Here is a 26,415-nt window from a genome sequence, read left to right on the forward strand (position 1 = left end):
AGTTTACCATGATCCTGTTAAAGATGAGGGCCCTTCTGTTCCCAAAAGATGAGCACCTTCTTCACTAGCCAAGCGCTGTGTATCCCAGGCACTAGTGTTGCAGCAGAGAAAAAAAATCCCTGCTGGGGATATTGTAATAGCAGAGCATGTGAACCAGCTCCTGTTTCTACATAATAACTTAGACATTGCAGCCAGTAGTGGACACGAAGTACACTCCACTACAGTTCAAAGTTTAACCCTTACTTTGAAGCTAAATGTAGCCCAGTACTGTTTAATTTCTTAATATATGTTAAGTTGCTGATTGTAAGCAAAATAATGTATATTGTTTCCATGCAATGCAACAGATGTTTTGTTTGAAGAAATGTTTATCAGTGTGAGGGCATCTGTGTACTTGTGCAGTGAACTAAACTTTGGGTTACAATCTTATTGCATTATAAACCTGTGTAAGAGATGGTCCAGTCATGCAATAAATGTTCAAAGACATTTACAATTTACTCAAGGTTAATTCCACCCCCTCAAGTGGAGGCAAATATTTTTGCTTTGATCGGTTCATCAGTTTACTGCATTGAAATGAGGATAATTCAAAGTCAAATCAAGGATCATGATGAATGGGGAATTGTTTTAAAATCGAACCCTGAACCCAGGAATTGAAACTGAATCAAATCATAAGAATGGACATTCTTCATTGAAATTGGAGAGAACGGAGTTACCAATATACTGCTATGACAATACTATAAGTGCACTATAAGTGCATTTTGCTCAACCTATTTTAGGTTTGAGGAGCAGTAATGGCTGTATTTGCATCCCTGTTGTACTGTAGTCAGTAATGTTTTCTGTAGTATGGTATAGATTTATTTCACATATAAAGCAAGAACAAGAGCTGAAACAAACAAAACAAAAAAACACCTTTTGTTGGTCACGTCTCTTAGGGTGAGGCACCACAAGCAAAACTTGTGATTTTGCATTCATATAGACTATGCAAGTCTGTATGGAATGGTGTTTACTACAGTAACACAAATCACTTGGAATCCTATGTAACTGGGGTTCACAATCACAGCTGGACAGGAGGTTGTCAGAACCCAAAGTGTTCACATACCTATGCAGTTATGATTTGGGCACAGCTAACCAATTTGTGCATCCTTTTCATGTTTTCTCCAGTACGCAATGTCGATTTCTATATAGCATTTTGTTATACATGAACTGTCCTTTGTTACACTGAATTCATTTTTTAATTGCGCACATCAAAGCAGTTTAATAATTATATAATTGCCAGGTGATTTACTCCCCAGTTTTCAGGTTGAATCATTGCTCTCCACATTACTCAAATGCAAGTAGGCCATCTGTGATTTGTCAAATCCTACAATTTGCTTAAATTCACTTTTCTTTGTTTTCACAAACCTGCAACTAATTCCAGTTTGAGATTGGGCAAGATCTAAAAAAAAAAACACAACAGCTATGACATTAGAGCAAACAAACCCCATTATGAGATGGAAACAAAGGGCTAAACAAAGCTGTGATCAAAAATGACCTGAAATGAAAGTGGGAGTTGCCACACAAGAAAATACAATGGTCACTAGGTAGAGCACCGCACAAATACAATACAAAAGCAGACTCACCTCACAGCCATATCCCAGACAAGTCCTCAATTGAGACCAACAGTGAGCCGCTCAGAAAAGAAAGCCAAAGTTGATTAAAAGAGTTTAGCAAAAAAAACACGTATGTTTAGTGTGCATTACCACAAAGATTAGGAAGAGTAGGCCTTAGGGGGGGGGGAAAGCCAAGAAACCTATAGAAAATAAACAAAAGCTTGCCTAGCTTTAGACAACCTGCAAAAATAATAAAACTAGAAAGTCCCGGAAGACTTTTCTATCTGACCTTCTCTACCATATCCTAACAAAACAAAAAAACAATAGCAAAGGCCACCAAACTTCCAAACAAATCTATATGTATAAAGCAACACGTTTAAAACAAAGGCTAGGGAGCAGCTTCAGGCTAGGATTCATTTTTGCAATCAATCCTCTCTCTTCACATGATGGTCATCAACCAAACCCTGGCAGGTGCGCTCACTCATTCAATCAGGGCCTAATAAAAAAACCTAAGACTTGCAGTACCGGCAATCACCAGACAGGGGGCAAAAGAGGAAAGCCAAGTAACTGCAGTCAATGTGAAGGCTAAGGGATGTCAGTTGGATTATAACTCTTCCATTTCTGCGATCCTGCCTTTCAGACAACTTCAGGGTATTTAAAACACATATTTAGTAAAAGTCAAGAACAGACTACTGTGTAGCTTCGACAACCGCAGGGTAATACAAATAGTGTAACCCATTAAAAAGACGGCAGGTTCTAGTACTGTTTATTTCATTCTGAAATAAAACAGCTGTAGTATGTGACAAAGCAAAGCGCATTATAATGACAGTGATGGAGGCAAAAACAGATACATCAAAACAATAAAGCTCCTTTGAAATGTATTTGATTGCTGTGTCCAGTCTGACTTCATTTATGAAAGCAACTACTACTACAATGTTGTTATGACGGCGTGTTTAATAAAACGATTGTTCGGGCGCCAGGTGGGCAATACCCGCCACAAAACAACACAACCACCACCAGGACACCCCTATACACCACGTTTCCTATCAGACAATAATAATGCAGTTGCACCCTGTGCCAACATAGCCCCACATCAGACCAACACAACATGTACCACAATATCATAGTTAATCATTATCAATTTAATGTGAATTCAATAACAGGCCAAGGAGTTAATGCAATACACGCAATTCCAGTATACAGTGTCCATTGAAGAGTCCATCCATGTCCCAGAAAAGTAATAAGTCGATAATCCATGGAACACAAACCATCCAGATCAGAACAGTATCAGGAATAGTTATCAACTGCACAAAAAGAATCCCATTCAAATAAACATTAGGTTCTTCACTAGACCAACACTCCAATACAACATTCAATGAAAAGCAATATATTCCCCAAATCCACTATCCAAATATAAAACAACAAACCGATCAAAAAAAGAAATACAATAAAAAAAACTATAATTCCATTAGCACTTAACGGAAGTGTACACCTCTGTCTCAAAACTGCGACAAGAACGAATACATCCACAACCAGGTCTTCTCCTCCCTCTCGGCACCATAGAGACCCCCCCCCCCCCTTTTTCTCTACCACATGTAGGCTTATATAGTCTTCCTGAAACCGAATTCAGGTAATTGTCTTAAACTTTAAAGGCACACAACCCCACAAAGATTGTAAATACATATGTAAGCAATTGACTCGTCACAATCTATTATTTCTCACTCTCTTGGATAATTACTTCAAGGTAGAAATCTGTAGCAATACAATACATTATTCAAAAAAAGCTGCTATTAGGCTTTCAGTGTTTCATTGCACTGGTAAACTTCAGCAAAACTGACCATCATTAACTTATGTATTTGTTTTATTTGTATTTGTTGCAGTTTCTTTTTACAGCCCAGATGTTTTTGGACAGCTGTTAGAAAAACAAGTCCCACTTTTCTCTCTCACATCTCTCCCTCTCCCCTTCCTCCCCTCTCTCCTCTCTCCCCACTGTGCCCTTCCCAGACCCTGAATGATAAGAGATTAATCAGTCACATTTATGGCCCAGCTCTCACCCAGCATGCCCTGTGTCTGTGTGTCTGTGCGTCACTCTCTACTCGGCTCTGTGGAACCCTCAGCTCTACCTATGGACAGGTATCGTTCTTTTAACTTATTTTAATCCAGTTAATTAAATTATTTTCATTTATGTGATGTTTTTGGACGTGGAGGGAGAGGGAAGGGGGCCTGCTGGGATGGGTTTGTGCCCTGCGATTCGGGGGCAGGTCAATGTTTTGATCTGGTCTAGTATGGGAGTACATTGTGTGTCAGAGTTGCGGTGTAACTCTCCCGTGAGAAACTCCATTGGATCAGAAATGACTAACAATGACAAACACAATGACCATAATTTATTGTATGGTTGTTGTAAATGCATCAATCTATTTTAATGTTTTATATCAGGATATATGTAACCATAGTCTCTGTATAACATTACACTTAGTCAAAAAGCAGATCTAACAACACACAACACACACAGCACAACACAACACAACTATTAGATGAACTTGGAAAGTCAAATAGCGTGCAGAACACAAAACACAATGCACCGCACAGTGACACAGCACTACAGCGCAGCCCTATTGCACAGCTCAAGTTATATATGCTCAGTTATATAAACTCTGCATGGATCGTAAAATGGGGGGAAGGTACAATATCCAGACTATGACAATGATGTTAATAATAACCCACGCTAATCTATATAACACTGAGAGCACGAGTTTCCAGCCACAGCACTGACACACTCATACCAGGCCGCACAACCCAATGCAACTGACTTCTTACTGACGTGTGTGTGTATGTGTGTGTGTTTGAGTGTTTGCATGTTGAGTGTTTATGCTCGTGTGTGTGTGTTTTTTGTGGACAAGCATGTGGAAGAAGATTCTGGTCGGTGTGGCAGTGGGGGCAGCCGTGCTGACAGTGGGCATCCTCCTGGGGCATTATGGGATAGAGAAGGGTGGCACGGAGCACGCCCCCACCTGGCTCAAGGCACTGGCTCAGGATGTGGACGAGGAGGTGCTGGACATCTTCCTGAAGGAGCTGGACCCTAAACGCATGGAGGACAACCTCCGGTGAGTCCCCGAGGATGTCCCTGTGTGTCGCTGTCTCTGTCTCTGTGTCTCGCTGTCTCTGTGTCTTTGTCTGTCCCTCTGTGTCTCTCTCTGTCCCTGTGTCTCTCTGTCTCTGTGTCTCTCTGTCTCTGTGTTGGCCTCAAAGGTCACTGGCCTTGATTTATGATATAAGTGATATAGATTATTATTATTTACCTTTTTTTATGATGATTATTGTGTCTATAATCTTATCACAATTCCCCAAAGTCAGAGGACTGCTTTCCCGAAAATATACTTCTTGTTCCTATTTCCCCGTGTGCTCGTGTTGTGGACGGCAGCCGTGGGTGACAGGGGCTTTATTTGCTGCAGGTGCAGACACTGGCCCTGACAAAGGTCTGTGCTGACAGAGAGAGGGAGAGAAAGAGAGAGTCTAAACATGATAAAGTCCAGTACAGTGCAGTACAAGCCAGTTCTGTGCCGTCCAGTAAAGACCATCACAATGCAGAACTGTCCAGTCCACCTCAGCATCCTCTATGCTATGTCTGTCAGATGTCAGTTCGCTGTACAGTTTATACACTACAGTACAGCTCCTCAGGGTTACCACATGCTGTCTGACCCTTGACCCCTGACCCCTGTGTGTGGCAGGGAGCTGTCCCTGAAACCCCACATGGCGACGAGCGCGGGGGACCAGCGTCTCGTCCAGCTGATGCTGCAGCGCTGGAGGGATGCGGAGACCGGTCTGGATGAGGCCTGGACACAGACCTACAGCGTCTTCTTGTCCTTCCCCAACAAAACCAACCCCAACAGCGTGGCCGTTGGTGAGGCAGCGTGACCCCTCTCTCTCTGTCTCTCTCTCTCCCTGTCTCTTTCTTTCTCACAGTCTCTCTCCCACCATCTCTCTCTTTCTCTCCCTACCTCCCTTCCCCTCTCTCTCTCAGTGTCTGCTCAGGGCTCGGTGCAGTTCAAGTCTCATGTGCAGGAGAAGGTGTACACCGAAGACCAGAAGGACCCGGACATTGTCACCCCCTTCGCCGCCTTCGCCCCTGCCGGCAACCCCAAGGTACCCCTCCCTTCGCCCTCCTCTCTCTCTCTCACACTCTTTCCCTTTCCCTGTCTCTTGCTCTGTCCCTTTCCCTCCTTTCTCCTTCTCTCCCTCTCCCACCTCTTTTCCTCTTCCTCTCCCTCCATTGCCGCTTTCTCTTTCTCTCTTTCTTAATTCAGTTATTGTCATGACAACAGTTTATTGGTATTGCCAAAGCTTTACAGCAGGCATGGTGTCACATTGTCCCTCAGGCTGTGACAGTGGGCTGTGTGTCCCTCTCCCAGCACGACTGACAGTTTTTCTGTCTTCCATTTGTGGGGATTGTGGGATGGAGAGAGTGATTTTATTAATAAAATTGTCCCGTGTTTGGGAGTATTTTTCACAGGTCAGGAGAAAGTGCGTCTCTGTGTCGACCTCTCCTGCAGAGCCTGTTCTCCCTGGCCAGCCAGCTCTGTCTGTGTCAGCCTGTCTCTATGGCCAGGCTATGCTCACTGAGCTGGGATTTGGTCAGGATCTGCCTCTGCTTTGTGTTTCTGACAGTCACAAGGTATTCTGCCAGGCTGTAATCCCTTTTTAGGGCACGATAGCAAGTAAGTTTGTTTTGTAGTTTAGTTTTGTTGTCCCAATGTTCCAGAGGTTTTGATGTGTTTTATAATGTGGTTGACTCTGAATGGAGGCTGGCTAGCAGTGCTGGCCTGAAACTGGTCAGTGTTAGTGAGGGTGAGTGCAGTGAGCTCCAGGACCAGCTGGCCGAGGGGCCTCTTTTCTGGCCTGAGCTCTTGGGTTTGCAGGGCCTGGTATCCGAGTGAGGCTGGGTCACTGCTTTTCAGATGTGTCCAGAATGTGAGTGCTCTTTTCTGTCTGGTGATGAGCCGTGAATGCTTTTTTTAAAGTCAATAAAGTAAGCAAATATTTTTCCTTTATTTTATTGGTGGTCATGTTTATGGGTTGAAGTGCCTGATGTTTCCCTGATAGGTCTTGTAGATTGGGAAGACAGTTGGGTTTTGGTTGTCTTTAATTTATTCTCATAATAATTGGAGCTTTTCAGTCACTACATGTTGCATTTTTATTAGATCCCTTATTTGGATATGTTTATATATCTGAGAATATGAGAATATGTTTTGCAAATTGTTCAATTTGTGTTGTTTTGTTGAATTTAAATGATTCCACATTTCCCAGAACTGATTTTGATTGATGGATTCCTCTTTCTCTCTCTCTCTAGTTAATAGTTAGCTAGCAGCTCTGACTGTGCTGTGCTGGGTCCCCAAGAGACTTCGTCACAGTTTTCTAAAAATATTTGCATTGTTATTGCTGTGGATCTTGACCCTCCTTATCTGAGCCCAGGTGGTCAAACCGCTGTGTTATAAAAATACATTGTGCTGTAACTGAATCATTGTCTGTCTCTCTGCCTACCTGTATCTCTCTCTCTCCCTGTCTCTCTGTGTCCCGGACTGTCTCTCTAGCTGTGTCTCTGACTGTCTCTCTCTGTCTCCCTGCCTGTCTCTCTCTCCTCCAGGGGAAGCTGGTATATGCTAACCAGGGCACATTGAAAGACTATGAGTTTCTGAACAGCTCTGGGGTGGACCTGCACGGCGCCATCGCCATCACCCGCTATGGAGGCAGTAGCCGAGCCGACAAGGTCAGACACACTCACACACACACACTCACACAATCACACACTCACACACACACACTCTCACACTCTCACCCCCTCCTTCCCAGGCTCTCAATGGCGCAGTGTTTGGGGTGGCGGGGGTGTTGGTCTACACTGATCCCTTCGACATAAACGATGGCAAAACTTCCGACACCAATGAAACCTACCCCCACTCCTGGTACCTGCCCCCCTCGGGGGTGGAGAGGGGCTCCTACAAGAACTCCTTCGGGGACCTGCTGACCCCTTACTACCCCTCCAAGGGTCAGTAAATACCCCCTGATCCTCACACACTCACTCACATACACTCTCGCACACACACATATAGACATCTGTTGTGTTTATGGTGTGCTGTTGTTTTGAAGTTGTGGTGATGGGGTGTTCTTACGGTGATGTTTGTGTTGATGTTGTGTTAATGTGTTGTGTTGTTCTGGTCTTGTGTTGTTGTCAGAGCACACGTATCGCCGTCCGGAGAGCGAGGTGGAGTGGATGGCCCCTGTCCCCACACAGCCAATCGGCTTTGAGGATGCACAGAAACTCATCTGGTCAGTGTGTGTCTGAGTGTCTGAGTGTCTGAGTTTGTGTGCGTGTGTTGACTGTGTGTCTCTGTGTGTCCAGTGAGTTGCAGGGTGCAGTGGCGCCGGATGCCTGGCAGGGGGCGCTGCAGTGTGAGTACAGACTGGGGCCGGGCTTCAGGGCAACTGGCAGCTTCAATGGCAGGTACTCTCCCCATAGCCACAGCCACACCTGGCTCCCAACAGGCACACCCACACACTGAATAGCTCTGAGAGGTGTGGTGAGACACTGTTTACTGATTCCCTATCCCTCCCCATCTCTCTCTCTCAGTGATGTCCAGGTCAATGTATACAATCGCAGAGGGATCCATGATTCAGACAATGTAATGGGACTCATCAGAGGGAGTGTGGAGCCAGGTACACTACTGACACACTGACTGTCTACACTACTGACACACTGACTAACTGACTTACTGACACACTAACTGACTGACTGACTGACTGACACATTGACTGACATACTTACTGACTGACTTGTCTGTGTCTGTACAATCACTAACCTGTATTAACTCTCATCCCCCTCTCTCAGACCGCTATGTGATCTATGGCAATCACAGGGACAGCTGGGTGCACGGCGCTCTGGACCCCAGCAGTGGGACGGCCGTCATGCTGGAGATCAGCAGAGTGATGGGCAGCCTGGTCAAGCAGGGTACTGACCGCACACACTGACCCCCCGACTGACCACTAACTGACTGATACACTGACCACTAACTGACTGATACACTGACTACTGACTGATACACTGACCACTGACTGCTCACCCAGCTGACCAATGGCCAACCTCCCCGTCTCTCTCAGGCAGGTGGAGGCCTCGCCGGTCCGTGCTGTTCGGCAGCTGGGGGGCGGAGGAGTTTGGCCTGATCGGCTCCACCGAGTTCACCGAGGTGAGAGGGCGATGTGGGAGTCGATCTGAGTTCGGTCAAAGATGTTTAAGGGCATAATTTGGCCCATCCTAATGTACAGCAGTGAGATCTGGGTACCAACCCAGAATACAAACCCAAATGACTGGGACAGACACCCCACTGGGCCACACTCCACCTGGAGGTCTGTGGAAACATCCTGGAAGTCCACAGAGACACCCCCAGTAACGCATCCAGAGCCGAACTGTCTGACAGGCTGACACACAGAGCTACCATCACACAGCCCTGCTGAGCGACACGCTCCCCCTAGAGACAGCCCCCCCGGGCAGCTAACACTGGCACTGCCACTCTGCACAGAGGGCAGAGACACTGCACAATGCCCAACACACTTCAAACACATTGACACAAATCTAAAAAATATAGACATTGGCAATTGGGAAGATGATATTGCATCACAAAACAAATGAGAGTGTTATCAGCCCCGAGCAGACAATTCCAGCTGGCAGATTATTTAATCACAATTACAAACACAAAAGACGGACCAGCGTTGACACAGTACAGACTCGGTGACCGCAGCCTGGTCCTCAAGTCAGCCAGAGAGCCCGGGTTTACTCCACTGTGAGTCAGGAGAGGCAGAAACTAAACACTTCCTGCTGTCCATCCGGCATCCAATACAAACACATGTAGAAGAATGTAACCTCCTATTTGACCACAATAAAATCCCCATCTAACTGGGAGAGGAGGAGGGGACCACCAGTCTAGCAGACAAATATGTGACCGCCTGACACAGCAACCACCACACACACAGACACACACAGACACAGTCATGCCATTAAAGCTTATTTGAATAGGAGTCGTGCGGCTGTAGTACTGAAATATCACCACAAGAGGGAGACCTCACCCCATGCCCAGCCTGGCCGCCCTGCACTGTTACCGGGTGAGGAGTGGGGATGAGTACACTTGAAGCGAATCCACTGGTAAATACATAAATAAACAGAAACTTAGCACACCAAAAAAGGTGATAAAGTCAATCAATCCCAGCCGCTTTGAAGAAGAAGTAAATAACAAAGTAAATAACAGGAACAAACTTTCTCGCTGTGTCAGAGTTTTGGGGAAGATGAGAATAAAAACATCATATTGTCCTGTTTTGCAAAAAAACCCTCAGCACCTTAAAAAACGTCTCTTTTTGTCCCTCCGCTGAGGCGGGGCATGTGGGGAACAAGGGTGTGGCTTTTGCATAACCAGGGTGATTGCGTGTGCGTGTTGACCGGCGAGGCTGCTGACGTGGGCGTGTCTCTCTCTCTCTGTCCCCCTGGCAGGAGCACTACAGCCAGCTCAGGGACAGGGCCGTGGCCTACATCAACGTGGACATCTCTGTGTTCGGTGAGCACGGACTGCCTACTTTAATATGGAGCCGTTGTTGTTGTTGTTCTTGTTATTATTGATCTGCCTCTTCCTTCCTTTCTTGTTATTCCTCTTCGTCGGTCTGTTTCCCACTCCCCCCCCCTCTCTCCCTCTGTCCCTCCTCTCTCTCTCTCTCTGTAGCCAGTGCAACTCTCAGAGCTATGGGGTCTCCATCTGCCCAGAGTGTCGTCTTTACCGCAGCTAAACAGGTCAGAGGTCTGTCTGTCTGTTTGTGTTTTTTCTTTTCTGTGCATTTGTCTGTGTGTCTTACTGTGTCTCTCTGCCTGGTGCCTGGTGTCTGATCTCTCTCTCCCTACCTCTCCCTCTCTCCCTCTCTCTTTGTGCTGCAGGTCCCTGCCCCGGGGACGTTGTCTCTGTCAGTCTATGACAACTGGAAACTCTTCACCAACAGAACCAGCCCAACTCACGGTGTGGTGCCCAGGTCAGACCCTGACCCCAAATGGCTACACACTGACCCCTACTGAGCACACACTGGCCACACACTGACCTCTACTGAGCTCTCCCCCTCTCTCTCTTCCTCTCTCCCTCTCTCTCCCGTTCCCCTCTTCTTCTCTCCCTCTCTCTCTCTCCCTCCCTTTCTCCATCTCTCCTTCCCTCCCTTTCTCCCCCTAGTATGGGCTATCTCTCAGGGGTGGGCAGTGACTATGCCTCCTTCATGCACTACCTGGGAATCACCTCCATGGACATCGCCTACACCTACGACAAGGTGAGCCCATGCAGTGCCAGCGTCCTGCCAATGGACTTACGGTGCTCGATCACATCACTCCCCCCATCTGTCAGCAATGTGCTGATGACTGCGACACGCCGCCCAAGCCAAGGGCAACACTTTGCCAACACTCTGCCAACGGACTACTGCGGCCTGCCGCTCCCTGCCACTGCGCTCCTGTCATGCTGCCAACTGACTGCCAATGCAATGCCAATGCTCAGAGATTGCCAAAGCGCACACACACACACACACACACTTTCACGCACAGTGAAAACAGCTGTTTCTATGGAAACCATCAAATGGATGAGTTGGAGAGAGAAAGGGAGCGAGAGAGAGAGAGAGAGATCCATTAGCTTCACTCAGCAATGACACTTCAATAGTCACTAGAATCCCTCTCTTTCTCTCTCTCCCACCCTCCATCCCTCACTCTCCCTCCCTCCCTCCATCCCTCTCTCCTCTCCTCCCCGGCAGACGAAGACCCGTGCTCGCATCTATCCTGCATACCACACAGCCTATGACACCTTCGACTATGTCAAGAAATACATTGACCCAGGTACAGCCAACTAATGGCCAACCAATGACCAGCCCTCTGAGACATAGGACTGACCAGTCAATACTACACACACACACACACATACACACACACAAGCACACACACACTGACACACACAGACACACTCTCACACTCTCACACACACAGTACACATTTAGACAGCACACACATAGTGCTCAACCCTGACCCTAACCCCTCCAGGCTTCATGAGTCACCAGGCGGTGGCACGGACGGCAGGGGGGGTCCTGCTGCGATTGGCCGACAGCCTGATCCTGCCCCTCAATGCCAGTGACTATGCAGAGAGCCTGGAGAGCTACCTGGACACAGCCCTGAAAAACTTCACCGACAACCTGAATGCCCACCAGATCTCCCTGGGTGAGAGAGGGAGGGGAGGGCAGTGTGGAAAGAGAGAGTGAGAGAGTGTGGGGAAGAGAGAGTGATGGAGGAGTGGCAGGTGGCAGCGTGAATGAGTGGGAGAGGGAGAGAACTGGGGAGAGTGGACCTTTGACCCTTAACCCTTGACCTTAACCCACACATGCACAGACTTCTCTCTCTCTGTCTCCCCGCTGTTCTCTCAGCTGGCCTCCAGGGGGCAGTGCTCAGGTTTCGAGCTGCCGCCACACAGCTGGAAAAGGAGATACGAGAGATTGACCCAGACAAGGAAAGGTTGGTTTAGGTCAGATACTGAACCCCTGCTCATCTACACTGACCACTACTGAGCCTAACTGAACACTTCTGGCTCCCCCTGACTGACTGACCCACACACTGGTTCCTGCTGACCTGTCTTGATCTTCACTGATCTCCCCTCCCCACCATGTCTCTGACAGTCCCCTGAAGGTACGCAGGATCAATGATCAGCTGATGCTGCTGGAGAGAGCCTTCCTGGACCCGCTGGCCTTCCCAGACAAGTACTACCTGTGGTGAGTCTGTCTGCCTGTCCCCCCCGGTCTCTTTTTTCCTTATCTGTCTGTCTATAATTGTCCTTCATCTTCTCTCCTTCTCCCCAACTCTCTCTCTCCCTCTCCTCTCTTTCTCTCTGTCTTGCTGGCTATCCCTGTGTGGCCCTGTCTGTCTGTGTACTCTACCTCATTGTGTCTCTCACCCTCTGTCCCCCCACTCTCTCAGGCACGTGCTGTGGGCCCCGGTGTCGTCCTCGGTGCGCTCGTTCCCGGGCCTGGCGGAGGCGGTGGAGAAGGCACAGCGCACACAGCGAGAGGAGGACTGGCGCTGGGCGCACCGGCAGCTCACCTCTGTCACCACAGCGATTGAGAGGGCCGTCAATGTCCTGGAGAACGCGCTCCACCCCTAGCCTGTGCGTGTAGACCCTAGCCCTACACAGACACACAGGAATCCATAGAGACCCATGTAGACCTATATAATCCTACATTGACCCTTAAAATCCTATACAGCCCAATACAATGTGTCATATAGACCAATATAGCCCTCTACAGAGCTATATAGCACTATACAGCCCTCTACATCCCTATACAGAGCTATATAGCACTTTACAGCCCTCTACAGAGCTATATAGCCCCACATATACAGCACTAATTATCTGTGTAATTAATTATGAATCATCCTTATGATTAGTAGTAGCAGTTTAGATTATTCAGCCTCTACAACACCAGCTGATTGTAATAACTCAATGAATGCCCAGTAATTGATTGTGGGTGATATTGTGTAAATATGATTATATTACATATATTAAATAAAAATGTTATTAAATAATTATGTTAGATAAAATCACAGGGCACATCCTGTCCTCTCAATTCCTTTCAGTGGCTCGGCTTGATACCCACAGACACACTCGCACTCCAATGTACTGCTCTGTAGTATACCACACTGTACTGCAGTCCCACCCATCAGAAAGCTTTGAAGTACAACAGACAGTCATTGATGTCAAGGCTGGACTTATACTAAACTATACTATACTGCCCCCTACTGTATTATTATATCTCTTATCAGACATCTATATCCAGGGCAACTTATAATTGTTACAATATATCACATTATTCTGACACACAATTTCCCATTTATACAGCTGGGTTTGTACTGGATCAATCTAGCTACAGTACATTGCTCAAGGGTACAGCAGCAGTGTCCCCCATCTGGGACACTGACCACAACTCCACACTGCTGCCCATAGTGTACATTACTGCCCTCTGCTTTACTCTACTATACTACACTGTACTGAACTCTACTGTACTACACTATCCTACACTACAGTACTATAACATTACACTGAACAGCACAAGTGGAGGAAGAGTCGAGACACAGAGACGAGGAGCTCGGGTTTATTTACTGCTGCTCCACAACACATCCACACAAGCAAACAAACAAGAAAGAGAGAGAGAGAGAGCGGTATTTACTCCAAAACACACACACGGTGGCAGCAGGGGCAGCCCAGCTCTGGGCAGTCACAGACTCTGTGTCCGCGCCGGGACCAGTCCAGCCCAGGGCTCGCTCGCTGTGCACCTGGAGGAGAGGAGCGGGGGAGGAGTAGCCGGTGCCGGGGCCCCAGATGGACTTCCACACGCCCTGCCAGCCAGCCAGCCAGCATCGCTTCACCACGCTGCCCACAGATGGCGATGTGTAGAGTCCAGGGTCTGAATTGGGCTGGGGGAGGAGCCTGGGGTGGGCGGGGCTTGTTCACTGCTTACATTATTGTTGTTTATTGTTACAGAAAATATACTGTCAGAGTGTCAGTCAGTCAGTCATTCGGTCAGTCAGTTGGTTAGGGGGGCAGGTGTGTAAGTTAGTTGGTCAAGGGGGCAGAGTATCAGTGTGCCTGATGGTCAGTGAATTAGCCAGTCAGCGCACCGGGCGGTCAGTGTGTCCATCGTGCCCAGGGTCCTGTGGGCAGCCAGGGGTCTTGAAGAGCTCAGGCACCTCGCTATCCAGCTTGCAGATGACCTTGTAGATGCTCTTCTTCCAGGAGGGGTCAGTGTCACGGCCAGACTGGACAGCAGTGAAGAACTCCCTCAGAGTGACCTCTGCCACTTCCAAGAACCGTGCTGGGATCTGGACACATACACAGAGACACACCAATACAGACACAGACACACAGACACACACACACACACACACACACACACACACAGATACAGATACAGAGATACACCCATACAAACACACACAAATACACACAGAGACAGGAGAGACACAGGGAAAAGCCATTATATAAAGTTTGTATATCAGTCAGTATATTTGTCAGTGTTTGTCCCTCTGCCTCCCCTACATCCCCCACTGTCTCTGTCCCCCCTGTGTCCTCCCTATCCCTCTGTGTCTCTCTATGTCTCCCCTATATCTCCCTGTGTTCCCCCTGTCCCTGACCTGGTAGTCACTGCTCTTGTTGTAGTGCAGGCTGAGGACGCGGACAAGCTCGGAGTCGTGGCGCAAGGTCAGCACCTCGGCGGCCGCCACCCCCTCACCCACCGCCTGCCGGGCGAACTTCTCCATCTGGATGTAAAAGAACTCCCGGAAATTACTGAACCACTTGATGAGCTGGGAGGTGATACAGCGATTGAACTGGAAAAAAGAGGGAAAGAGGGGGTCAGAGAGGGAGAGACAGACACTGAGTGACACAGAGACAGAAACATAGAGACAAAGATGGTTCAGAGAGAGAGAGGGAGAGAAAGATGCAGAGACAGACACAAAGAGAAACAGATGCACTGAGAGAGAAAGAGACGGAAAGAAAGACAGAGAAAGAGAGACAGAGTGCGCTGCTTGGACAGCAGGTACCTTGACGTCAGGGAAGTATGTCCTGAGCGTGCTGGAGCTGGGATACCGCGTGTAGAAGAACATGAGCTTGGCCTTCTTCAGGTGGCTGGGTGACAGGCCCTCTTGGGAGTGGGGGGGGGGGGGGTTAAGGAGGAATAGAGACTAGAGACTCACAACAGACACACCCTGAGAGAGCAAACGAGAGTGAGAGAAACAAACAGAACAGACAGACAGCAGCCTCTCTCTGAGTCACTCTATCCACCCCTCCCCTCTCCTGTCTTCCTCTTTCCATCCTCTCCTCTCCTCTCCACTTCTCTCTCTGTCACCTCTCTCTCCCTCTCCCTCTCTGTCCTACTCGTCCTCCTTACGCCTTTAATTCTATTTGGCAGCCGCCATTTCTCCCTCTCTCCACCTCTCCCTCTCTCTCTCTTTTGTTTGTTTGCTTGCTTCCATTGTCGTTCTTTTGTTTCTGTTCTCTGGGTTTTATTTTTTGTCATTCTTTGTTATTCTGTGGCCTCCTCTCTCTCACTCTCTGTTATCTCTCTGCAGTCTGGCAGTGAGGAGAGCTGTGTTGTGTTGGGAATCACACAGACCAAAACCTCTTATACACAACCCCCACCCCCCTGCACCCCCCCCAATCTCCACCACTTCTCCACTCCTCTCTCTCTTATTCTCCCTTCCTGTTCTCTACCTTTCCTCTCTCTCTTTTTAAATTATTTCCCAGTAGAGCAGGGTCTCCAGTCCTGGCCCTAGAGAGACACAGTACAGTACAGTACAGTACAGTAGAGGATATCACAGATCTACCCCTCATCGCATCCCATGGTTTCTCCTACCACTTCTATGCTGATGATGCCCAGATCTTCCTGTCTTTTCCCTCTTCTGACCCTCTCATCCCCTCTTGCATCTCTTCCTGCTTGTCTGCTATCTCTGCCTGGATGCACTCACACCACCTCAAGCTCAACCTCTCCCAATCGGATCTCCTGTTTTTCCCCCACTCTTCCTCACCTCCTGCTGATGTCTCCATCTTGATCCCCTTGGAATCCACCACACTCTCTCCTTCTTCTTCCACTAAAAATGTAGGAGTCACCCTCGATCCTGCGCTCTCCTACACCCAGCACATCACCACGTTGATACGCACCTATAGATTCTTCCTGAGCAACATACTCCGAATCTGTCCCTTCCTCACCGAATACTCAACCCAACTACTCCACTGCTCCGCTCCCTCCACTGGCTCCCGATACCGGCACGCATTCAGTTCAAGACTTTGACCCTCACCTACTGCTGTCTCACCGCACTGCACCAAGATACCTTCAGTCCCTCGTTTCTCCATACATCCCCTCCAGACCACTGCGCTCCTCCAGTGCCAGAAGACTAACTCTGCCTCCTCTCCACTCTCCTTCCTCCAGAGCCGCTCCTTCTCATCTCTGGGCCCTAAATGGTGGAACGACCTTCCCACTGAAGTCAAAACAGCAGAGTCCTTGACCTCCTTCCGGCGCTTATTTAAGACACATCTCTTCAGACAGTATTTGTAATATTAGTCCTTTTAATCCCCGTTAGATAGCACTTCATAGAGTTTTATTATGTTTCTTGCATTATTGATTGATTTCCTCCTTGCTCCCTTTCCCGTAGCCCTTCACTGTGACCCTACATCTTGAGAGCACTTAGCTTTACTTTCCCGGATGTATGACCTCACTTACTGTACTTACCTGTGTAAATTGGAAGTTGTAAAATGTATTATATTTTGAATTGCTCTGTTTAATTTGTAATGTTGATGCCTTGTACTTAACTGTATTGTTGCACTTTGTTTTGTTTTTTTTGTTGTAAGTTGCCCTGGATCAGGGCGTCTGCCAATAAATAATAATAATAATAATAATAATAATAATAATAATAATAATAATAATAATAATAATAATAATCTATCTAGTTTCCCTCACCTGGCCTTTCCCAACCCAGCTCCCTGATAAATGAGCCAATTTAGCCCACAGCAATATGCCCCGTTAGCACCTGACTGACAACACTGACTGAGCCCACCTAGGCTACACAAATAAATAAACAAACATAAATAAATAAATGCATTCAATCTTAACTCAATCAAAGCACTGTGGAGACTGTACTACATGGGTCCAGACTGGAGCCGGTGCTGTGGGGACTATAGTATAGTATAGGGGCCCAGACTGGAGCCAGCACTGTGGGGACTATAGTATAGTATATGGGCCAGACTGGAGCCAGCGCTGTGGGGACTATAGTATAGTATAGGGGCCAGACTGGAGCCAGCGCTGTGGGGACTATAGTATAGTATAGGGGCCAGACTGGAGCCAGCGCTGTGGGGACAATAGTATAGTATAGGGGCCAGACTGGAGCCAGCGCTGTGGGGACTATAGTATAGTATAGGGGCCCAGACTGGAGCCAGCGCTGTGGTGACTATAGTAAACACACACACCCACACACACACACACATTGAAAGGATATGGTGCTGGAGGCAAGATACAGATGCTGCTCTCTTGACTCGTGATAACCCCCCCCTCCTCCTCCGGTACCCCCCCCTGCACGGTCTGTCTTCAGCTTGGACGAGGACACTCCCTCCAGAGCCCCCAGCAGGTGCAGCCCTGGGTAGGCAGCCTGGTGGGGATGGGAGTGGGAATGGGACTGGGAGTGGTGGTGGGGGTGATGGTGGTGGTGGTGGGGACTCATCTCCATGTAGGTGTCTGGGGAGAGTCTGTCCTTGCAGAGCGGGGGTGGGGGGGCTGGCAGAGGTGGGGGTGGGGGAGCAGCCATGGAGCGCACACTGGCAAACATCTGCTGCATGGTGTAGTGGAGCAGGGGGAGAGGCAGTGGGGGTGGGAAGGGGGTCCCCAGGAGGGAGGCGCTGTCTTTGGATTGGGAGGGGGGAGGGGGGGGAGGAGGAGGTGGAGGAGGAGGGGGAGGAAGAGGGGGAGGGTGGAGAGGAGGAGGGAGGAGACTGGAGTGGGAGTGGGAGTGGAAGTGGGAGTGCAGGTATTGCCGCGTGGCCTCCATCGCCGACTTGCGCACCACCAGCGGGAGCGCCTCCTGCTGCTCGGTGTAAAACTGCCGCCCCTCTCTCTCCTGTAAGGCCCCGCCCCCGAAATACCTGTCCTCCATGGGGCGTGGGGGTGGGGGCGGCGGGGAGGAGGAGGAGGAGGAGGAGGCCGGGGGAAGGCCGTGGGAGTGGGCAGGCTGGGGTGGCCCAGGATCGGCCGAGTAGAGGCGCACCACGCCGTCGATTACTTGCGCCACCGCTGCCCCCAGCTCCTCCTTCAGGGCGGCGGCCAGCTTGGGCCCGGCCCCGGCCTCGCCCCCCAGCTGGGCACAGGCTCTGGCCAGTATCCCCGCCCCGCCCCCGCCGAACCCCAGAGAGTCGGGGTCAGAGAGCTGAAACCGGGAGCTCACTCCTTCTTCTTCCTCCTCCTCTCCTCCCACCTCCTCCTCCTCCTCCTCCTCTTCTTCCTCCTCCTCCTCGGAAAACAGCTCCCTCTCTCTCGCCCTCTCCTCCCTCGCCTCCCTGCCTCTCCCTCTCCCTCTGCCTCTCCCTTTCTCCCTCCCACCATACATCTCCAAAACTTTCTCCTGCAACTGGAAGAGCTGCTCCCTCATGCTCTCCAACTGGCTCTTCAGTTCCCACCTCTCCCTCTGCCTCCTACTCCTCCCTTCCTCTCCTCCTCTTCCTCCTCTCCTCCCTGCCTCCTCGCCCCTCCCTTCTCCCTCCAGGAGCCGCCACCCCTCCCTCCCCCCCTCCCCCACCTGCCCCTCTCCCTGGCTCTCTATGCCCCGGACTATACTCTCCACCCTGGCTCTCTTCACTCGCAGGAACTCCTGGTACAGCACCTCCACCTCTGTGCAGGCTCCCCTTTTTCCCATCCCCTCCCCCTCTTCCTCCTCCCCCTCCTCCTCCACTTCTTCCTCGTCCTCTGAATTGCAGCCCCCAAACCTCTCCCCCACAGCACTGCCCTCCTGGCCAGCCCCGGGACTGCGGCCGCTCTCGTCCGTGCTTCCCTGGAGCAGCCGGGAGATGAGGGAGCTGGAGGGGAGGGGGTAGGGGTAGGAGGGAGCCCGGGGGGGGCGCTCGTACAGTGGGTAGGGGCAGCTATGAGGTGGGGAATCGGGGCAGGGCTGGCTGTCTGGGCAGTCGAGGTCCATCTCTCAGCCTCTTTTACTTCTTCCTATCTTTTCCTGCTTGTTCTGGTTCTTTCTTCTCCGTCTCCCTCTCTGGGTATTTACAGTGGAGGGTTTATCCCCCACTCCCCCAGTCAACGAACCAGTCAGGTGTAGTTTAAATACTTCTGTCTTCAGAGTCCTTCTTCCCTCGTGTTACACAGATTCTAGCTTCTGTTTCAGAGAGAGAGAGAGTATTTAATATTTGTAATCAATCAATCAATCAATCAGTTAATCGATCACTCCTTAGTTAATATAGCACCCTGTATATAGGCAGTGCATACATTCATAATAATAATAATAATAATAATAATAATAATAATAATAATAATAATAATTGAAAGCATTTTACTTTGTTTAGTTTTTGGTGCATTTGTTTCTCTGTGGCGCTGGTGTTGGAGTGTGCTCCGTTTGCTGCTCGGTGCTGTGGCAATGGCTGCACTCAGAGTCTGCCCAGCGGACAGTGCTGCACGGGGCTAGCGCCGGAATGAAATCAAACGATCGATCCATCAGGCAGGAGGTCGTAACTAGATAACCAGCAATGTGCCAAACACCCCCACCCCTCTGAGCTCCACGTGTTTCCGGCTGCAGTATAATCCGTGCGGACGCTGTTTGTTTAGTGTGTTTACACTGCCGCCCCCCCCTTCCTCCTCTCTCTCTCTCTTTCTCTCCCTCATTCACTTTTGGTCTTTCATTCGTTCTCCCTGTGTCTCTCTCTTTGTAGTGTACTGCATCCACACTAAGCTGATCTCTGAATATTATTATTATTATTATTATTATTATTATTATTATTATTATTATTATTATTATATAGTTATTTAAAAATACATGTTACAGGTCATTCAAAAAATAACTATTACTACTGTGATGTTATAGAGAGGTATGTAGCCCAAAGTAGACAACACGTTTTAAAATGGTCTGTAAGTCATATTAAAACACTGCTATTAATATGCAGAACAAACGCAGCGCAGAAATTAATCTTAATTTGTGTTGCGTCACTGACCGAGACGGCGAAAACGGTCACGCCGGGACACAAGACAACATCATTTCAGCTGAGTACAGGCTGCAATCTAAAATACATGCCACCGCTGTCTGCATGTTACAGTCCTGTTTACATAATATCTGACTTAAATGTGGGATGGGTCTCTGTATCAGTGAAAGTGCAGGAGAGTGGAAGCAGCGGGATCCAGGAGCAGCAGCATCACTGCCAGTCTGTGCAGCGGCAGGTGCGCCGGTGTGTGCGAGACTGCGGGCAGCTGGACGTGTAGGTGGGACGCAGTCGGCACTACTGTATGTAGGTTACTTGTCGCCATAGTAATGCATGCCGGGTGCGCTGTCACAGGATGAGGCATTGTGTTGTTGCAGTTTAAGATCTGCAGAAACTGTGCTGGCACTGTCAGTCGCTGTGTCAATGTGTCAGTCATGGTATGAAGAGTGCAGTACAGTAAGGTAGGGCAATATATTAATAATAGTGCGGCATAACAATAATAGTAGGCTACAGTTTAACACTGGTACATTGTGAATAGTGCCCTGCAGTGCAGTATAGTAGTGAAGTTCATTATATCGGATCCATATCGTTACACCTGCCGTTACACCAGCCCGTCACTGATTCTGCGTGCTGCTCCTAACCTAGATCCCGCTGCTTCCAGTCGGTGGCACAGGGGCGTGCTGTCGGGACAGCAGTGCACCCTGATCTTTGACCTATATAGTTTACCCGCTTATCACGTTAGTCCTGCACCGCCGGGCTGTGCGTGCGTGTGAACGGCCTCCCAGGCCCCCGTCTCGTCCACACGGTGCGCGGAGCAGCAGGGCGGCTGTCCCAGCACGGCGCGGGACTCCTGGCCTGTCCGTGGCAGCAACTGGGTGCTACTTCAGTGCAGTGGACTGACGCCCACGTACTATAATACATTAAGACAATACAATATACTATTTACAGGTTAAGTGTGTATAAGACGTTTACCTTAAAATCAGAAGATCAGTACTGTACTGTCTCTCTCCAAGACCAGGGCTGGTATGCACAAATGTAGTTTATTCTAAAACCAACTAGTTTACGCTGTCGACCAGTTAGGTTGAGAATGTAGCCTGGCTCTCCCTTCGATAGACTGTAGACAATTTTGTTTTTTTAATAATAATAATAATAACAATAATAATAATAATAATAATAATAATAATTATTATTATTATTATTATTATTATTATTATTATTATTATTATTATTATTATTATTATATTCGAAATACACGGAGAGAAACCTAAGTGGATCTGATACAACCAGTGCCATACGAGTTGCTGACACTATATAGACTATATGGTACTATATCGCTCTATATTATATTGTGGAATATTATACTGTGCTGTACTAGCCTATATTATACGACACAACACTGATCTATACTACACAACAACGCTCCGTACCGTCCTACTATACTAACTAAGCCCAATCCGGATCGGATATATTGAACTTCACTGGTATTTTACTATACTGTCTTGCACTGCACAGCACTATTCCCAATGTACCGTTATTCAATTGTATTGTTAATTTAATGCCGCATTATTAGTAATATATTGCCCTATACCATATATACGGTCCGGTTTTTAATATGCTGTACCCAAGTGTCATGCACTAATGTGTCCCAAACTATACTGTACTGTGCTATAGTATTCCGTTCTGCACTGTTATTAATAGGTGTTACTGGTCTGTATTATTATACTGTAACACACTGAGCTACCGTGTTAATATACTGCATACTATACAATACTTTACCACACTAATGTAATATACTTCACTGTAGTGTTGCGAACGATACTGTAGTGTTAATATACTATACTGCACTAATGTACTTCACTGTAGTGTTGCGTACCATACTGTGGTATTAATGTACTATAGTGCACTGCACTAATGATAATATACTCCACTGTGGTGTTGCCTACGATCCTGTACTATTAATATACTGCACCGTACTGCTCTGTACTACACTGCCCTGTAGATACGTGTTATTATTACCATACGCGGTACGGCACCGTTATGCATATACTACAACACATCGCCGCTGTTAATATGCTATATTGTACTCGCACGGCATTGTACTACAGTACACCGGCATGCCTGTAGGCAGAAACACGGGCACCACAATGTCGGCTACAAACTACCCTGCCTGGCACACGGAGAAACGCACACACGGAGACACGGCAACAAAGTTACTCCCGCCGGTGTTCTTTCTTGTCTGCCGTTATAAAAACAAACTGTCAGATACGGAAAGATCCGTCGATACCGCGATTTGGCGTTGACTGATACACTGACCGTATCGCGGGGCTGCGCTGTGCGGTCCACCCACGGACACCATTCGTCTGAGGCAGGGATTAATGCGGCCACCATCCGGACGTGCACACGCACTCTTGTGCAGAAAGCTGTGATAATATGCTCACCTGGTCGCCGAGCGGCTGGCGGTCGAGGAGGGGGTGGGGGGGTTGGTTAGTGTCGGAGCCAAACTTCTCCGACTCCTTTTCCACTGTGAAATCACCTCAGTGCGCTCGAGCTCTCTCTCCCGGATTGAGGGACAACAGTAGACAGGAGAGAGAGAGAGAGAGAGAGAGAGAGACAGGGAGAGACAGGGAGGGAGGGAGGGAGGGAGAGAGAGGTAGCAACCCGAATTTCCTGTTATTGCTATTCCATCACTTTACTCTCTCTCTCTCTCTCTCTCTCTCGCTAATGCACTCTAAGCATTAGAACACTGACCCACCGCCCCCCCCCCCACATGACGTCACCGCCCCCCCTCGCTCGCGCTCTTCCCCCCCTCAACCCCCACCCTCGCCCCCCACGTGGGCTTCCAAACAAGCCGCTCCAATCAGAGCCCGCCGTACCTGGCCCTCGACACCGGATTGGACGAGGCGCCTCCCACAGCTCGCCTGAGTGCTGCTGACAGTTAATTAGGTAACGTGGAGTCCTAGTAATGATCCCTTAATAATAATAATAATAATAATAATAATAATAATAATAATAATAATAATACAATAAAGGCTATTAGTTTAATTTATGTGAATTTTGGAATGCAATGAGGGTAGCGTTTGATGAAATGGATTGTCATTATTATTATTATTATTATTATTAATAATAATAATAATAATAATAATAATAATAATAATAATAGTAGTAGTAGTATTATACTGAAATAACGGCCCTGAACTGGGCCTGTGTCCGTCTCCTATAATTGCTCCCAGCAGTCTTGTCCCATCAAGTTCCTAAAGACCCGTATTTTTACTATTTTAATGTTTTGGATAAACGAAATTATCACTGTTCTTACCTACTACATATATGTTTGTGTTTATGAAGTTAGTATATATTATTATTATTATTATTATTATTATTATTATTATTATTATTATAATAACTGATCATTATGTCACTGAAGTGTGGTAGAAGCCATGACATGTCCTATGGGTGTATCGTATAGGACAGGGGCGTATCGTAGATGACATGGGCTTTTCGTATGGGACACAAGCGTGTCTTCTTAGGGGCAGGGGCGTGTCTTAGGACACACACTTACTCTCTAACTGACAGATTGACAAACAACAGTGACACAGAGCAGTGGCGTAGTGGTAAAATAAACGGTATTTTGTCCCTTTTTGCAGCGGTATGACGTTTCTTGGTCGTGTATGACGTGTTTTGCTCCCGTATGACACTGTCTTCATCAGTCTCGGGGATGTTTCTACTGTGTGATGAGTTCAGCTGAAAAAGGAAAACTCTCATCAGTCTGTAGTGTGTAGTATTATATAATATAATGTAGTGTAATATAGCCTACTGCAGTGTACTGCAGGGTAGTACTATAGTTTTATATTATACTGTGTAGTGAAATACACTGGAGGGTAGTACTATAGTTTCATATAATACAGTGTAGTGTAATATACTGTAGGGCTTTTTAGTACTAACACACTATTATCGAAATGAACGCACCTGCTTTTACACCACCACTACTAATATACTTAGTGTTACAAACCGCCACTTCTGCATATCACTCTTCACCTAATGTCTGCTGCTACTATTTACACTAACCTACACACTCTCACTGATAGTAACCTACACACTGAATGATGTATTGTGCAAAATATAATTTTACATGCAAAGTGTTTATTATTATTATTATTATTATTATTATTATTATTATTATTATTGCTATTCAGGTAAATTATAATTATTAAATTATTATAATAACTGTATACACACTTTAGAAAGACAGAGAGATGTTATGATTAGGCTAAACGATTCCAGTCACAGTTATTGTATTATAATAACCGTCTGCCAGTTGGATAAATATCCTGGCAAACATCATGGTTACCTATTTGAGCTGGCTCTCTCTACTGCCCCCTGGTGTATAGTCCCTGCAACATCTCACCATCACTGGGGTACACACTCACAGACACTCTAAACACATACACCCCCACACAGACTGACACACACACTCACACTTACACACACATAGACAGACTCATTCTCTCTCTCTCTCTCACACACACACACACATACACACAGAGACTGACACACACACATTTACACACATACTCAGACTCTCACACACACACTCACACTGACACTGACACACACTCTCTGACATGGACGAAACAGGAACAACATAAAATACCTGTACATGTAAAAGCAGAAGCACAGAATAATTTCCTACTGAAAGGCTTTTTTACAGTCAGGAGGAGGAACTGTGATAGGATGTTTGTGTGATTTATCCCCACTCCTCCAGTCTGATAAGATAAACGTTATTATTAAGCTTAGACAATAACTCAAAAGTAACAGACTGATAGCCGCCTGCAGAGTTCTAGAGAAACAGGTCAAAGGTTTAAAATAATTAAATAATTAAATAATTTAGATCTATACATTTTTTAGTAAGATTTTTTACTGTCTGTAGCATATTGCTGTCTTGGGGCCTGTTCCTTTTAATGCCCAGTGTTGTGTCTTTAACCAGGGCTTATTTGGGTCTAGCAAGGGCTCGTGTCTGTGTGTATGTGGTTTGTGTGTTTGTGTGTGTGTTGTTAGGTATGGTTCAATACTGAGTCATCTGTGTTGGGGCCTGCTCATTGTAATGCATTGTATTGTATGTATTGTGTGTTCTACTTCTTTGCTTAGGGCTTCCCATTTTAATATGACAGGGCCCGATTCGGTGTGAGTGTCTCTCTGTGCCTCTGTGAGTGTGTTTGTGAGTGTGCTGTCAGTGTATAGAGAGGGATGCAATGATGTCATGGCTTGGTCAACCCTTTGTGATTCGCTTTCTTTGGGGGGGGGGGGGCTGGGGAATCTACTGCACATGGCAGAGTGCTGAGTCAGATTCTGCAGCCCTTTCCCAACCCCCCCCCCCCCACACACACACACTCTCCCAAACTGACTATCTCATCCAATTCAGTGGGTAATCCCCTTCAGTTCACTGACTATCCCCCTACAGTGTCTTCTCATAGGAAGTGTGGCGAGAGGGGGGGAGGGGGAAAGGGAGAGAGGGAATGAGAGAGATGGGGAGAGAGAAAGAAATGGGGGAGAAGGCAGAGAGAGAGGGATGGAGAGCGCTGGGAGAGTGGGCAGTGAGCAGTCTACACCCCTGTGTGTCTCTTGCTAAATAACTGAATATCCCTTTACAGCCTCGGATTAGAGCTGAGGTGGATTAGCAGCACAGAGCAGTAACCCAGCGGAGCTCAGACACAGAGCAGTCACACAGCACAGACATACAACAGAGCCGGACAGACACCACAGAGCAGACATAGGAAAGACACATAACACAGACAATGCACAGAGCAGGACAGACATAGTATAGTATAGGAGTGTTTTTACAGTAGGAATACTAATTATAGTTCAGTACCTAGTACTGTACAGTCACATTAGAGGGGGAAAGAGAGATAGAGAGGGAGAGAGAGAGAGAGAGACAGGGGAGGGGGGAGCTACAAGTGATTGCGCCATCCCTTCTCTGCTTCCTCAGGCACAGCACTCATTCCCACACATACCTGAGATTTGAATCGCCGCCCCCCAGGTGACTGATCAGGTGAAGGTCTGGC

General features: G+C 47.7%; 2 protein-coding genes across 5 annotated transcripts; one reads left to right on the forward strand and one right to left on the reverse strand.

Moving 5' to 3' along the window:
- The first annotated feature begins 3,662 nt into the window (after window positions 1–3,662).
- On the forward strand, window positions 3,663–13,214 carry LOC136764712 (aminopeptidase NAALADL1). The gene is made up of 20 exons (XM_066718989.1): window positions 3,663–3,719; window positions 4,487–4,690; window positions 5,315–5,487; window positions 5,608–5,729; window positions 7,228–7,350; window positions 7,434–7,626; window positions 7,814–7,907; window positions 7,981–8,082; window positions 8,209–8,294; window positions 8,467–8,586; window positions 8,736–8,821; window positions 10,117–10,180; window positions 10,343–10,410; window positions 10,552–10,643; window positions 10,835–10,928; window positions 11,400–11,481; window positions 11,683–11,856; window positions 12,060–12,147; window positions 12,309–12,401; window positions 12,607–13,214. Exons 1-20 carry the CDS (start codon window positions 3,712–3,714, stop codon window positions 12,788–12,790), a joined length of 2,250 nt encoding a protein of 749 aa, XP_066575086.1. The 5' UTR covers window positions 3,663–3,711; the 3' UTR covers window positions 12,791–13,214.
- A 545-nt stretch (window positions 13,215–13,759) lies between these two features.
- prox3 (prospero homeobox 3) lies at window positions 13,760–23,001 on the reverse strand. Of its 4 annotated transcripts, XM_066718990.1 has the most exons (6): window positions 22,798–23,000; window positions 21,086–21,269; window positions 17,671–19,545; window positions 15,223–15,330; window positions 14,815–15,009; window positions 13,760–14,502 (listed from the first exon to the last, which is right to left on the reverse strand). In XM_066718990.1, exons 3-6 carry the CDS (start codon window positions 19,354–19,356, stop codon window positions 14,293–14,295), a joined length of 2,199 nt encoding a protein of 732 aa, XP_066575087.1. In that variant the 5' UTR covers window positions 19,357–19,545; window positions 21,086–21,269; window positions 22,798–23,000; the 3' UTR covers window positions 13,760–14,292. The 4 variants fall into 4 exon arrangements, with proteins under 4 accessions (XP_066575087.1, XP_066575088.1, XP_066575091.1 ...); XM_066718991.1 differs by lacking the exon at window positions 21,086–21,269 and having other exon boundaries at window positions 22,798–23,001; XM_066718994.1 differs by lacking the exons at window positions 21,086–21,269; window positions 22,798–23,000 and adding an exon at window positions 22,673–22,774.
- Window positions 23,002–26,415: the final 3,414 nt, after the last annotated feature.

This window comes from Amia ocellicauda, chromosome 12 (genome assembly GCF_036373705.1).
Source record: "Amia ocellicauda isolate fAmiCal2 chromosome 12, fAmiCal2.hap1, whole genome shotgun sequence".
Lineage (NCBI taxonomy): Eukaryota > Metazoa > Chordata > Actinopteri > Amiiformes > Amiidae > Amia > Amia ocellicauda.